Source organism: Asterias amurensis, chromosome 9 (genome assembly GCF_032118995.1).
Source record: "Asterias amurensis chromosome 9, ASM3211899v1".
NCBI classification, from domain to species: Eukaryota; Metazoa; Echinodermata; class Asteroidea; order Forcipulatida; family Asteriidae; genus Asterias; species Asterias amurensis.
In genome coordinates this window covers 4,485,529-4,501,272 of record NC_092656.1, presented here as the reverse complement: position 1 = coordinate 4,501,272, position 15,744 = coordinate 4,485,529, and the positions used below count along the sequence as shown (strand labels likewise).

The 15,744-nt window shown below is 37.3% G+C and overlaps 1 protein-coding gene across 3 annotated transcripts in view; it reads right to left on the bottom strand.

The window, feature by feature from the left end:
- Positions 1-868: 868 nt before the first annotated feature.
- The window catches only part of LOC139941398 (ras-specific guanine nucleotide-releasing factor 2-like), a 103,333-nt gene continuing 88,457 nt past the window's right edge, over positions 869-15,744 (bottom strand). For all 3 annotated transcript variants that reach the window (XM_071937868.1, XM_071937869.1, XM_071937870.1), the window contains 7 exons: positions 15,446-15,613; positions 15,080-15,167; positions 14,364-14,561; positions 13,320-13,399; positions 12,450-12,567; positions 11,285-11,353; positions 869-10,857 (listed from right to left, as the gene is read on the bottom strand). In XM_071937868.1, the coding sequence (XP_071793969.1) occupies positions 10,747-10,857; positions 11,285-11,353; positions 12,450-12,567; positions 13,320-13,399; positions 14,364-14,561; positions 15,080-15,167; positions 15,446-15,613 (832 nt within the window). In that variant the 3' untranslated portion in view covers positions 869-10,746. The remainder of the gene's footprint in view (positions 10,858-11,284; positions 11,354-12,449; positions 12,568-13,319; positions 13,400-14,363; positions 14,562-15,079; positions 15,168-15,445; positions 15,614-15,744) is intronic.

Below are 15,744 nucleotides of genomic sequence, written 5' to 3'. Positions count from 1 at the left end.
GCCCGACCGTTCAAAAACCCCCGACCCCATTTTTTTGTTAATCATAAAGAACAACCTTTTGCAGCTGATATTTTTTTCAAATGTACAGATTTGAAAAGATGTTTAAAGGAACACATTGCCTTGGATCGGTCGAGTTGGTCTTTGTAACCGTTTTTTATAAAATGCATATGGGTAGAAAGATGTTGTAAAAGTAGAATACAATGATCCACACAAACGTGCCTCAAAATTGCGTGGTTTTCCTTTTACCTCGTCGACTAACACGTCGGCCATTTATGGGGGTCAAAATTTTGACTCCCATAAATGGCCGACCGGGTTAGTTCGCACAGTAGAAGGAAAACCACGCAAATTTGAGGCAAACTTGTGTGGATCATTGTATTCTACTTTTAAAACATCTTTCCAACCATATGCATTATATAAAAAACGGTTACAAACGCTTTCGTTTTGACCAACTCGTCCGATCCAAGGCAACGTGTTCCTTTAAAGGAACACGTTGCCTTGGATCGGTCGAGTTGGTCTTTGAAAAGCGTTTTTGACCGTTTATTATAAAATGCATATGGTTAGAAAGATGATGTAAAAGTAGAATACAATGATCTACACAAATATGCCTCGAAATTGCGTGGTTTTCTTTTTACCTCGTCCAATAACACGTCGGCCATTTATGGGGGTCAAAATTTTGACCCCCATAAATGGCCGACCGTGATAGTTCGCGACGTAAAAAGAAAACCGTGCAATTTTGAGAGATACTTGTGTGGATCATTATATTCTACTTTTAAAACATCTTTCTAACCATATATATTTCATAACAAACGGTTTCAAACGCTTTTTATAGACCAACTCGTCCGATCCAAGGCAACGTGTTCCTTTAATGAAACGAAATCTTGTGTAGTAATTACCAAAATTACACCCTGCCTTTAAAACAAACGGAAATACAATGGCAGGTCTGAAATGGTTTGAATTTTGCATGTGTTTTGAAACCTAGAACCCTTATGATTCATTAAATAACAGTAACACAAGAACACATACTTTCATTAAGATTTCAAAACTTTGTTTTGTTTCACTTTAATGCAAGAATGAAATATGTATAAATATCTTTAAATAGTATAACCATAACTTTACGCCTAATTCAATCAATCTCTCGATACAATTATTCATTCAGCGGTAATAAGGTACCAAATGGCAATCATCACAATGCAGACATTTCTGGTCATAAATGTTTTAATGAGTTAAATAAAAATGTTACCAACAACCCTTCCGAATGTCAGCTGCATTCTAAAAAAACCCTTAAAACAACAGAAAAACAACAAAACAAACGAAGAGTGATTTGGGCCAGTGAATAAAAAGACTGATGGATGTTATAACTCTAGAACAATTTGGGACCAATGTCAGAGAGGTGCTTTAGCAGGAAATGATGCTCAACAATTTCCTGCTAAGCAGAAATGAGCAGGATACCATTCACAAGTTGTAGATGTGACATGGTTGTTTGGGCCGGTATGCAATTGTGTCCGCCATGCATTACTGTCCGCTCCGGACACTTTTGCATATGCAATCGTGTTGACCGGGGCTGTGCAAAAACCGTCCAACGGACATACATGACTGTACATGTATGTGCGCGCGTAGGCGAGCATGCATGCACTGAACCTACGTATATGCAGCATGAATATTCACGTATTTTATGATTGCAGCGAATAACCAACGGGCGAACATTTCCCATGTCATTCATGACATGCGCTTAGCTTGTAAAAAAAATTACGAACATGTTCCGTCGACCAAGGGCGTTTAATTTACTGCACGGGATGGTTTTGCACGGGGGCGGACACAACTGCATATGCAGTTGTGTCCGGGTGGACACATATGCATTATGCAGCTCTGTCTGGGCGGACAAGATTGCACATGCAAAACCGTCCTGCAGACATTATTGCATATGCAATAATGTCCTCCGGATAGTATTGCATAGAGGACATAATTGCATGCGACACCGGTCACCTTTTTCTGGTTAGCATAATTGTGCATAGCCAGTTTGTGTGCTTAAGCAGCTCTATGCAGGTGGGCCCTGATAACAGACAGACTTTTGTTGGGTCAAATCTTATAGATCTGCCTAATGTGTTTATGCCCAGCAAACAAATAAGCAGAAAACCAATCACAGATGGTAGGTGACATGGTATTTTGGCTGGTAGCTTTCTCTTTAGTAGTAAGTAAAATTGTTTTGAGCTTATAATATACTTTTTGTGTGCATAATCTGCTCCATGCATTTGGAAACTGGTCATACTATATAACAATCTATAGGGGTGGATTTCGGAAGAGTACAGTTTGATCAAACATGGTGACTTAATTTAAACATGGTGATGTAATTTAGAAGAACAAAAAGTTTACATCCCATATTTTGCATGCTGTTTAAACATTTTTCAAGGTGATTGGATCAACTTTGAATCAAGTGAACTTTTAAAGGCTTTTTTAATAATCAGACTGTTAACAATCTTTATTCAAAAGTGATAAGCTGATATTATAAACATGCCCGCAGCAAAAGCTAGGGTCTCGTTTTGTGGACATTACTAAAGCTGTACCCAAACTTGAAAGAGAGGACAACAAAGTTAACAGTTACGCCAAAATCACCAATACCATTGTCTTTATTCTAAGAAAACAGCAAAGTCAGATCCCTATAGCCAGCAACCCAAAACAATAGTTTTAAAACCATATGTGACACTTGGTGGCAGCATGCCACATCAGTGCCATGTAGACCATGTGACCTGTGGCAAGCATGATTTCTACACAGCTGCTCAGACAAAAACAATCTTTAATAGCACAACACAGTTTACTTACCAGAATAAAGTTACCAGCCAAAATACCATGTCACATGTAGCATCTGTGGATGCGTTCGTTTAGCTTCCCTGGGTTGACCCCTGTGTGTGGAGGTGCTTTTTTCCCAGGACGAATGTGGGTAATTATCTGCACACGTTCGTCCTGGAAAAAAAACAACCACCACACACACCCTGTGAATGGTATCCTGCTCATTTTTGTTAGTTACTTTATAAACAGCTTTATTAGATTGCGCCCAGGTAAACAATAATACTGTTTATACTATTCTGGGCTAGTAGACCTACACAGTTTGAAAACAATAGATTATGCCCCATGGCATCTTCCATTAATGATGTGTAAACCCCACAATGAGTTTAATGTTGCAGCACTTTATATACTTTAAAGGCAGGGTATACTTTTGTTAACAACTCCAAAAATTAAAGAGCATTACAACTTACTTAAAGGGCACTAGAGTTATTGATATTATAAAACAATGTTAGAAATGACCTTCTTTGAAGTAATATACTCTCTAAAAGTAAAGGAGTGAAAACCAACTATTTGAAGAGCCATATGAGGGACAACTCTTCCACTCTTTTAGATTGAAGTTTGCATCTTTTTGAGTGATTTTTCACTCTGTCCTGGAGTGAAACCCCTCTAAAAGAGTGAAATAACCACCACTCTTTTTGAAGAGCCATATGAGGGACAGCTCGAAATGTAACGAGTGGTGTTTTTCACTCTTTTACATTTAGAGAGTAGTGTTAGAGAAAGAGGTAATTTTTCACCACAAAATTTGAATCCGAGAAGGGCTTAAGGCATGAAGCTTTTCTCAGGCAACTGAAAGCACACAGTTCTACCAATTCACCAAGTTGTTTTTGACTATTACCAAAAGTATACCCTGCGTTGAACTGTTCGATGTTTTTACACGCCGTTGCACACATCATACGCTTCACATACCTCTTTTATAATCATTGTAAAATAAATACTTTATAACACTGACAGTTCTGTATTTAAAATTGTGCTGAAAATTGTAAAGAAATTACCATAAGTATAATAATTAATAGGCATCCGAAAATTTTACAAGTTACTTGCTTATCTTTAATATGTACACAGCCAATGAATTGCAAGGAGAATTATATATACAACGCGCAGAGAGATGTCTCGTACATTTTATTTATCAATAAATTATAGAAAAATCAATTCCTTTTAACTTCAATATAAAATTTTCACTTTAGTTAATTATAACAAAAATAATTTCTAAAATAAATACTTGCTGTTAATGTTAATGTAATAAGCGTGCTGTTAATGTAAGGGCAATAAATATGAAGTACGTGGATAACAATCAATTTTGGGGAAAATAGAGAAATTGAACAATCTCTGTTTTCGGGAAAAGTTACAATAAATAAAGTAGATCTTCTCATCAGTAATTGCACATTTGAACGAAGGAACAATCCTTTTGGGGTGTAAAGTTGCAGGTGTAAGCCCTTCACATTTCCACTAAACAAAAAGAGCATCTCATTCTTACCTTTATTCACCTTTGACCTACCTTTAGGTCTCTTAAAGGGAAGGTACACTATTGGTAATTGTCAAAGACCAGTGTTCTCACTTGGTGTATCTCAACATATGCATAAAATAACAAACCTGTGAGAATTTGAGCTCAATTGGTCACTGGAGTTGTGAGAAAATGATGAAAGAAAATTTAACACCCTTGTTGGACGAACTTGTGTGCTTTCAGGTAGGAATAAAAGACTTCTAGCTAGAAGTCTTTTATTATTTTAGTGAGCAATTACCTCTATTTCAAAATCTATGCTACTTCAGAGGGAGCCGTTTCTCAAAATGTTTTATACTATCAACAGCTCTCCAATGCTTGTTACCAAGTCAGTTTTTAAGTTAATATTTGTTTTGAGTAATTACCAAACGTGTACCTTCCCTTTAAGTGGACATATAGTGGACAATAGTTTTGTACAATATTTAGTAATGTTTTCAATATTTTTGCTGCTGAAAGCAAGGAATCATTAATAAGTGTGTTGCTCTTGTTACCCATGAGTCTAAAATCATTCAAAGAGAAGATAGTGAAGAAATGTCCAGAAAGTCAGATGCGGGAGAAAAACTCTGAGAAATCAGGCCTCAGGGACTAAAAAAACCCAGTCCACATGCGAGGCTCCGGTTTGAAGCGGGATTCGAACCAGAGGGTCCACAGGGTGGAAAGGCAGGGAAAGAAACCACTAAGCCAACCCTTATCAGCCTATTATGTATGCAGGGGTCGATTTCACAAAGAGTTAGGACTAGTCCTAACTTAGGACTAGTCCTTAGACTAGTTCTAAGAGATATCCAAAACGCATAGCTAGTCTTAAGGTAGGATGAGTAACTCGTCTTAACTGGAGATAAGACAAGTCCTAACACTGTGTTAAATCCACCCGTGGCTCTATAAAGTCCCTTGTCAGTTAAGAATTCGATGCACTTAATTGTTTTGGGGATACATAAATGTGATACACCTGTCAATACTGTGAACAAAAAATAACATATGTGGTGAATTTGTCAGCGGGCAACAAAACACAATAAAAAAAGGTTGCAATTAAAATTAAAAAATAATATCCAACAGAACCACAAGAGAAATGACAAATCAAACGAGTTAGGAACAATTCAATAAATGCATATAATATAAATATCAACATATATCTTGTGTCTAAAATCAGATCTTACCCAAGTTATGGATAACTGTTCTATCTTTTAAAACAACAAGAATCTATATGTACATTGCTAAGTGCACAACCATGTCTCAAGGCAGAAAGTCCATGTAAATACGAAGGTGCTAAATATATTTTGAATAAAAGATATCATGTAATTTAAAAAGTTCTTTCTTAATTTCTTTCTTTCAAATAATACAATAGTTTGAGAACTGTTTATAACTATTTACATTACAGAACCGAATTTTACATTACAGAAAATTGCCTTGTTTCTCTGGCGGTAGTAAATGATGAATTTACCAACCATAAGATACCAAAATCTGTTCGGTCATGATTTGTTGTGTAAGACAGGTCGGCCATTCGATGGAAAACACCCTACTCGAAAAATGCTGTTTTGAGAAAAGCATGTATAGAGATCGAGATGAAAGTGTGAAATGAGGCTGAGATATGACATGTTCTATTCACATCCATATATGTGACAGGCTCTACAAAAATGAGTCGAACAACCCACTATTCAGCATAGGGCTGTTGAGTGATGGGAGGATGAACAATCAATTTTTTTTTTAAATGTGGTTTTATGATTCTTTAGGGTCTACATTTTCACAGTTTGTGAACGGAAAACCTATTGTTTTTGATCAATGAAGGTGATTAAAAAATGTACTTTTTGTTCATCCCCTAAACATCAATAGGTGATGTTTTTATTAAACGGCTGTTTCCCCAGTATGGGTCACTTTCAGATTGTGACATAATGTATTTTTTAAAAGGTCATAACTTTTGAACCAAACACCACACAAGTGTGTAAGATATGTCAAACTGAAGCTTGATGTTGGCTCTTTTCAGCTATGTATAAAACTCAATAAGTTAATTTTCCCCCATTGTGACTCATTTTTGCAGAGCCCAAACTTTGAAGTGGAACCCCTCAATTTACCCCAAAATAGTTAGCTGTTCTGGTTTTAATTTTTTGTAAGCATTCAAAAGGATTAAGTTTTCCATTTAATTATTAATTTTGCACTTTTAAGAAAAGACAAACTTTGTTGGGCTCCCACTACATAATAAGAACTTTTTTTTCATTTTGAGATTTTTATTTTAAGTTTGGCAAAGGTTTGTTCTTTCAATGGTGTTTCAATATTTAGTGACACTAGTTGGTTTTAAAGCTAGTTGGTAATAGAGGGTCTCATTTTAAAACTTACCGAGGAAAATAAACATTGCATAAAAACTGACCCGTGAAAGTTTTAAAGCTGCCGTATTCAATTAAAAATTCACTATAAGAGATCTCTGTGCAAGGTTTTTATGAAGGTCAAGTTATTTCTTTAAAGATTAGTACAATGACGACATAAACAGATGTGTGTCTTGTTTAGCTTTTTTTTAACATAGATTTTTAAAATGTAACTCAATCCTGTTTAAGGCAATTAAACTTCATGATTGTACATTATGTATTCAAGAGCAGCATGTAATGTATTTGTGTGCAAACAATAGGGATTTATGTGGCTAAGGGTTGGTTGTTTTCAGGCTCTGAACTCCTGTAAAATTGCACGGCAAAAAGCTGATCCTCTGAGCCATTCACACACAGGATGAATAGCACACCTCCTTAGTTATCTCAAGACAAACTTTCTAGCATTAAACCCGTGTGAAAGCAATCCTGGATTAACTGAACATTGTTTTGTAATGAAATCAAATTTCACTGTATACTGTATGCTTTCTGTATTATTTAACCATAGACTTGGATTGAGTTAAATGTAACATAAAACATCATAAATTTTTGTTATTCACATCAACTGGCAAGAATTTCCACATGGGCAAAGGTCTGTTTACAACTGATCCTTATTGTAAACCCATGCGTGACTTAATACCCAATTGAGTAATAGACCCTTGCATACGTCACAGGCTCCAAACAGCGCCCTCAGGAGAAGGCAAAATCTTTGTACGACAGCTGCATTTTTACAAACACAATCAAAGCCTACCTTCGGTTATCAACCTCAGGTTTGGGGCTGGCACAAAAGATCGTACTAATTTTTCGTACTGAACTCCACACAAAAATGCGCGACAAATTTTGGTTAGCAAAGCACCTGAACGTTTTTGTTGTTTCAGCTGGGCAAGGATCAATACATGATACATTAAATTGCCCTTCACACTACGGTACTAATTTACAATCATTTTTTTTTTAATACTTAAGAAACCACACATCACGAGTGGTTAATACATCTTCAAATAGAAATCTTTGAATTTTTCCGTACGTACATTCACACACAATGGTTGATTGTGCAGCATATTTACATCCAAATGGAAAGATAGAAAAGATAATTTATCTTAGTTATAAATTTACCGTCTGAAAAAAAAGAAAGAAAGATGAAAAATACGTCAGCATCTACATGTATATATGCTAAGACCATTCCACACACAAAAACAACACATTGACAAACGGTATAAACTGGGTGCTGTAATTTATAGTTTGTATCCATAGTTACCATGGAAACAGTAACCAAACAGATGATCACGCCCTGTTGAGCGAAGACTCACTTTAGTTTTAGTTACCCTTTGTGAAAGTATTTCTTTGTGAAATGGGTTACTTGAAGGCCTTTCAAATGAAATAATTAAAGGGTTGGTAACTGGAACACCTCTTTTCTTCAAACCTCACAACAATTTCTATCATGTATAATTTGCAACAAGGTAATTTGGGCATAATTGGGAAAAATAGCATCTTTCCTAAATTGAATGACACCATTTTTGGAACAAAAAACTAACAATAACTAAAACTTTCTTGACTCATTATACGTTTCTTCAAAAGAGAAGAGTTGACGGCGAAAACAAATTGCCAACCATTCATAACAATATTACAACTTTCATCTTATTTGTTGGCAACGTTTGTTTTTTACAAAAACAACATACATTGGCACTTGCAAAAATCCTGTTCACATTGTTTTAAATATCAGTAAAATATACAGCAATTTCAACAATCAAACATTCTAAACGACAAACATTACGGACAGGGAAACTCTTTGATTGGCTCTCCTGGTTGATTAATCCAGCTCCGCTGATCTGTATCTGACAAGTTCACTAATCTGCTGATTAATCCCAATAGCTCAGACTAATCCTTAGATGGTTCAGACGAGAGTGTGACCAAACTAGACACTTGACACTATACTTGGCATGGAAAGTACCAACAGACTAAATGTTAGGCTGGAGCAGAACTTGAGATTATCCACTCATCAGCTGATATCCACTAATCTCCATCCCTTGTGTCTTACTGTCATCTCATATCCATTATATTTGTCTTAATTCACCTATTGACCCCTTGCACGCGCGTCACAAGCGGCGACTGTTGCCTCGCTCACCATGTGGGTGGTCAATAGGTTAGCATGTGTAAACGCTGCGCCACCTAAAATGCGCACTTCTCTGAATAACACACAAAAATTGGCCACCAAAACGGCGCATCCAAGTTTATTCTGATGATGACGTCAGGTGAATTGGGTCAATATCCCAATCCGGACAAACTCTTGTGTAGTTCCTTAAGCCCCTGCCCAGTGACTAATCCATTTTGTTCAATAAATCCTCCGCATAATCTGCTTATTGATCAGTAGATTATCTTACTCATTATCATCAACTTGCCTAAATTCATTTGGCCTACTGTTTGTTAAATTTCAGCTGACTTTTGATATTAAGATTGGAATGGGGGTGAAGCAGAATTGGTTCTTAACTCTACCAGCACCATCAGAGTTGTACAAAGAATCTTACCTGAACTACAAATAGAACCAGGTTCTCAAGAATATTACCTGAACTATAAATAGAACCAGGTTATAAAGAATGTTTCCTGAACTACAATCAGAACCAGGCTCTAAAGAACCTTAATCGAACTACAAATAGAACCAGGTTCCAAAGAATTTTACCTGAACTACAAATAGAACCAGGCTCTAAAGAATCTTACCTGAACTACAATCAGAACCAGGCTCTAAAGAACCTTAATCGAACAACAAATAGAACCAGGTTCCAAAGAATTTTACCTGAACTACAAAAATAACCAGGCTCTAAAGAACCTTAATTGAACTACAAATAGAACGAGGTTCCAAAGATTCTTACCTGAACTACAAATAGAATCAGGTTCCAACGAACCTTACCTGAACTACAAAAACAATCAGGTTCAAAAGAATCTTATCTGACCTACAATCAGAACCAGGCTCAAAAGAACCCTTCTCTGAACTACAAATAGAACAAGGTTCCAAGGAAGCTTACCTGATCTACAAATAGAAACAGGTTCCAAAGAATCTTACCCGAACTACAAACAGATTTCAAAGAATCTGACCTGAACTACAAACAGATTTCAAAGAATCTTACCTGAACTACAAATAGAACGAGGTTCCAAAGAATCTTACCTGAACTACAATCAGAACCAGACTCTCAAGAACCCTTCCCTGATCTACAAATAGAACAAGGTTCCAAGGAAGCTTACCTGATCTACAAATAGAAACAGGTTCCAAAGAATCTTACCCGAACTACCAACAGATTCCAAAGAATCTTACCTGAACTACAAACGGATTCCAAAGAATCTTACCTGAACTACAAACGGATTCCAAAGAATCTTACCTGAACTACAAATAGAACGAGGTTCCAAAGAATCTTACCTGAACTAAAAACAGAACTAGGTTCAAAAGAATCTTACCTGAACTACAAAAGAACCAAGTTCCAGAGAATCTTACCTGATCTACAAACAAAACCAAACAGGTTCCAAAGGATCTTACCAGAACTACAACTAGAACTAGGTTCTAGAGAGCAAAGCACTCTCCCGAGTCTTCCTGGTGTAAACATCATCAGAACTTGAACCAAACCAGAACCGGAGCTGGACTCCTCTCAAGAACCCTTCCTCAAATCAGATAATGTACCAGCATCATCTTAACTTAAATAAGAACTGGACTGGAACTGAAAACAGCATTGGAGACAGAACAAGGTTCCAGTGAACTGAACATTCATAATCAACATGCACAAATATCATTTTCAAATTTTCATTTTCATTTTCAAATGCAAGATATATTGCACATATAAACCATACAGTTTCCAGCCATATCTTCCTCAGCTAATCCCTTCTTTCACTGATCTCATAATCCACTTGATCCATATCGGATTGAAGACCTTTGCCAATTGGGCAGATATACCTCAACACTGACCCTGAGCACACATTTCACTGATTGCTTCTCTCACTAATCTCCTCCTCTTTGGTAGATCTCTTAATCCTAAACCCTCCTTCTTGGCAGATGTCGCGGTAATCCATTTAATCTCTTCAGATGCTTGAAGACACTCTCTGTGATTGGCGAGGTTCAATCTCAAGAGACAAGGCATAGAGTTCATCGTCGTCCATGACTAGATTGGTGTCCAGCAAGTAGTTTGCAACCTATAACAACAATGTTTACAACAGTCAGCCAAATAATCCCTGATCACTGAAATCCTTGATCTTTTTGGGGGGTGTAGCTCAGATTGTTTGTTGTGTACAATTTACAGGGTGTGCCCAACATTGGTAAGGTTGAACAAATGAATGGTAACAGATTTGCACATAATTTATACATGATATAAAGATGGTCAAGGAGGAAAACTAACCCCCTTGAAATATTTTTGCCTGAAATGCTTGAGTTTTTGAGAAGCGAGTAAAACTAGTTCTGATATCATAAGACCAAAAAGTGAAAACACATAATGTATTTTCATTATTATCTTGTGACTCCAATGACCAATTGAGCTGATTTACCTGGTAAGTCTGTTGCCAACATGCGTCACAAAAGTCCCCCAATGTTGGCTGCATATTTTAAAGTGAATGATAAACTTACCCTTTTGTCCAGCTCAATGGTGAAGCACGTTTTCTGGAAATGGCGAATTTCTCGAATCACATGAGCAATCTGTTGAAGAAAAAAAAGTGGAGACAAATTAGTTTTATTTTTCCTGAATAAACAGTGCTTAATACACTTTGATGTAAGAGTAAACAAAAAATTATGTTCTATATCCCAGATGCAAAAATATAAATATTTTAAATGGAAAAAATTGTTCAATAGAAAGTATCACAAATTGGCCTGCAAGTAATATGGGCACAGCTTCCCCTAAAATGTTCACCATAATGTAGACAAGCTGCCTCCATTAAGATGGCGTGATTGTGAATTTTGCGCGTGGTGCAGCAGTGATCTGGCTCGGTGACTGAGAGATGGAGATGCACACATGCCCATCATGTGGGGTGTCCTGGCCGAGCCGTTAAGAGCACCGGGATTTAATGAGAATTTTTTAAGTTTGAGTTTTTGGTCCAAACACAAATTTTAAATGTGATGCCGGTGATTTTAAAGTTTTCTAATGATACATAACAGACTACTAAAGACATTTTATTGATGTGTGGAATGGGTAAATAAGCAAAGTTTGAGATTTAATAAAAATTTGGTAAGTTGGATTTTTTGGTTCAAAAATAATAAAAAAATCTGTGATGCCGGGATCACACAATTTTCAGATTTCGGGTAAAAAAAATGTTCGGTGGTTTTATGTTTTCAAATGATACAGAACGGACTACTAAAGACATTTTATCTGTGTGGAATGGGTAAATAAGCAAAAGTTTGAGATTTATTTAGATTTTTGTAAGTTTGAGTTTTTGGTCCCCCCAAAAAAGAAAAGAAATCTATGACGAGTTTCCCTGCAAGACACAGCCTGAAAGTCAACATGCCGAGAATCACACACAGACTTGAGCCAAGAATACAGCATATTTTGTTAAATTTTTATGATTTTGTTTATGCAAGTCGCCAGATACACAAGGCCTGAAGGCCACTTCAAGGCGTGGGCTACAATTTATTTTTTCCAGGGGACGTTACTCCTGGGACTGACACAGGGTTACCCCCTTTATAGTCCATACGGATGTAAGGCTTGGGTATCATCCATCAGAAGCCTGGCTAGTACAGCAGAAAGCAATAACTCCCCAACTTTAACCAACAAAAAAGGCACAAATATTTGTCCACTAACCATCCTCATCTTTGAGAAGTTGATCAGACCATCATCTGTGACATTGGGCGTACCATCTTCAATAAAGGCCAAGTCTGTTAAATAGAAGCCAAGGTACGGCACAGCAGGCGGGTCAATTCTGTTCAAAAGAGAAAACAGATCATCAAAATGACTTTGTCTGAAAGTTAATTTTCTGGAATTCAAAGTTCTTCAATTAGGATCAAGAGTCCATATATTGCAGGTTAGAACCTGCAGGGCTCTGTTTACAGTAAGCAAAGAATCTACGCTTCAATGGTAAGCTTGGAATTCTTCGCTTATCGTCAAGCGTTCTTCTTGGGTTAGCGGAGATTTTTCCGCTTATGTACTGCACGTTACTAGGCATAATTCTTCGCTTACACAGCAAGTGCAGAATATCAGCATTTGCCCTGTAAGGGGAGAATGGTCGCAAGTGCATAATTCGGCAGGAAGAAAAGCCATGAAATTGGCACCAGGTCATTAGGTTCTAAATGCATAGAGCTGTAGGGTTTGAGTATTAGCTGACCACATTCAAATCTTGCTGAACAGAAATGCGTTATTTCCTAAGCAAAACCAGAGGACAGACAAACTTGCTAAGCACAACAAATTGTTGCTAAAATGAAAAAGGTTACCGCCCAAAATCTAATTTTATGTTTATTGGTGACCCAAACCCAATTTCATACATTGTAGCTCTTCCGGATCTGAAAAATCTTCAATTATGGAAGCAAAACAATCTGCACTTCATGTAAGCAATTTAACTAGGTGAGTAAGAACTTGTTGCTTCTACATACTCCATATTGCTAAGCATAAAGTTTATGCGGCTAAAGTTTGATTAGCATGTATTTATAGCTAAGCATGAAAGTCTGTAGTTCTTACCTGTGTAAGGCTTCTCGCATGTTTTTGAAGCGTCCATCTGAAGACACCAACCCTTGCAGCTTTTCAAGCATACTTTTAGTCTGTCGGTAGGAAAGAAGTGGTTGGTTTACAGGTACGGTACAAGGAATAAAAATAATAATATAAATAAAATTTAAAAAATTGTTTAAACCTATAGCAATACTGGCAAATCACACTACTGAAAGCCTTCAACTCTTTGCCCAGAAAATGCTGCTTTTGCTGCGCCTGCTACAGGATTACGCGGTAGAGTGTCATGGCCGAGTGGTTAAGAGCATCGAATTCAAGTTCTGGTGCGAATTCAATGGAGTGTGGGTTCGAATCCCGGTCGTGACACTTGTGTCCTTGAGCAAGATACTTTACTATAATTGCTTCTCTTCACCCAGGGGAATAAATGGGCACCTGCGAGGGTAGAGGTTGATATTGTGAATGAAAAAGCCTTTGGAGCGATATAAACTGTTGCCCAGGTTGTACACTCCAAAGGGAGCTGAGAAACATTAAAAAGGGATGTTATTGGCCCTATGACAAGGGCACTAATGTAAAGCGCATTGATACGGTTATTGTGAAATGCGCTATATAAGAATTGGTTATTATTTATGCCTGTTCATTTTTTCCATGGTTTGCATGTGCTTAAGTGTTGGAGTCTTCGTCTGACATCTGGGTATTTCAAGAAAAAGTGAAGTCATTCGTGCGGAGTGCTATAACATGAAATTCCATAGGTTGATTGACGACAACACCCCGACAAAGAAGGCACTAAATATGGCCGTAAAGTGCAGAGACAGAATCCTCCCTGCACCTGGTTGGTAAAGATCTAGAGGCCGCTCGAGGACATCTTGGATCGAGCAACTGGGTCCATCAAGCAAGGTTGACAGACTCTGGAACCTAGCTATGAATCAGGTACATACATCTAGGATAACAGCACGACGAACCCCAGCTGTCTATGAGGTAGAGTGAGTGAGTGAGTGATTGAAAACTATAAGATATTTTTTGAGGGGTCAGGGTTAAGAGAGATGTCTTTAAACAGCTAACCTGTTTTGGGACCTTGTCCCAGACCTTCTTGAGTCTGTACACAGAGCTGTTCATCAGCGCTGATGTGATCTCTAAGACACTGTTATAGTTATGCACACAGCGGCAGATATCAGCTACTGCCGCCCACTTCTCAATGGCTGATGCCCGGCCGATGACGGTGGACTGACGTAGGATCTCCGAGGCTACTAGCTTACTGACCTGATGACAGGTAGATTAAAAATAGTCCTCATTAATTATCTCTATGGTCTTGTCATTAATAACACTCCAGGGCCCAATTTGATTGAGCTGCTTAAGTATAACAAGTTGCTAAGCACAACAAAATTATGCTTACCAGAATAAGGTTACAAGCTGTATGAAATGTAACTGGTATCCTGCTTAGTTGTTAAGCAATATTGTGGGTGGGTGGGTCTCAAAGAAATATCTGAAAAACAAAATTCTGCCTTTTTTTCAAATTTACTGCTTCTGCTACCCCAATATACTTAATGATGTGTGTTGTGTAGTCTTTTAAGAAAGACTCTGCTAGGGTCCAAACATCGATAGGCCACTATTTTTTGTGCATTTATACCACAGGTCCTTTTGGTCGGCAACAGCTGCAAAAGCTGATTGTATTTTCTCAATAATTTGTTTGCTAGTTAGTTACTTGCAAAAGAATCTGAAGTCAGACTAAAATTAGATGAATAATAATAAGAATTGTCGCAAATAGCAAAATAACCTACCTCATTAAATCTCTTGGTTACAGCTAGGATATGAGGCGCTCTCGTTGCTTTACTACTCTGCTTCATCCAAGCTTGGTTCAGAAACTCCCTGCAGATAAAAAAAAGAAAAATCAAATCTAAAAATAGCAGCAAATTTTGAGATAAAGGTTACCCCTTGTTTAACCACAGTTTCAAATATCAAAAACATATATTTATTATTGATTTTTTTGCATCACATAAATCGCTTTGAATTTGCTCTCACGCCAAGGTATTTAACTTTTTAAACTACAAGGGAAACTGAATGGGTATTTTCGATATTAAATTTTTTTCGTGAATGAAAAGCAAACTTGAAACAAGCTCAAGAGGAATGAAGTAGTTTGTACTTACCACGGGGGAATAGATTTGAGGATTTTGTGCTCGATGAACGTCAGCTGCTCAGCAAGCTCCAATACAGAGAAGTCTTCGAAGGATACCTCACTGGTATAGTGGCTAGGAGTGAAACCAATGATGTCTTCTACTGTAGGGGAGATGGTAGATTCCTCTTGCATCAGCTGCCTATATTTACACACACACATGTATGATGTTATTTAATATTGCTAAGCAGAAGAATATTGCTAAGCAGAAGAATATTGCTAAGCTTGCAGCCCATAGAATAACAGCTTAAAGGAACACGTTGCCTTGGATCG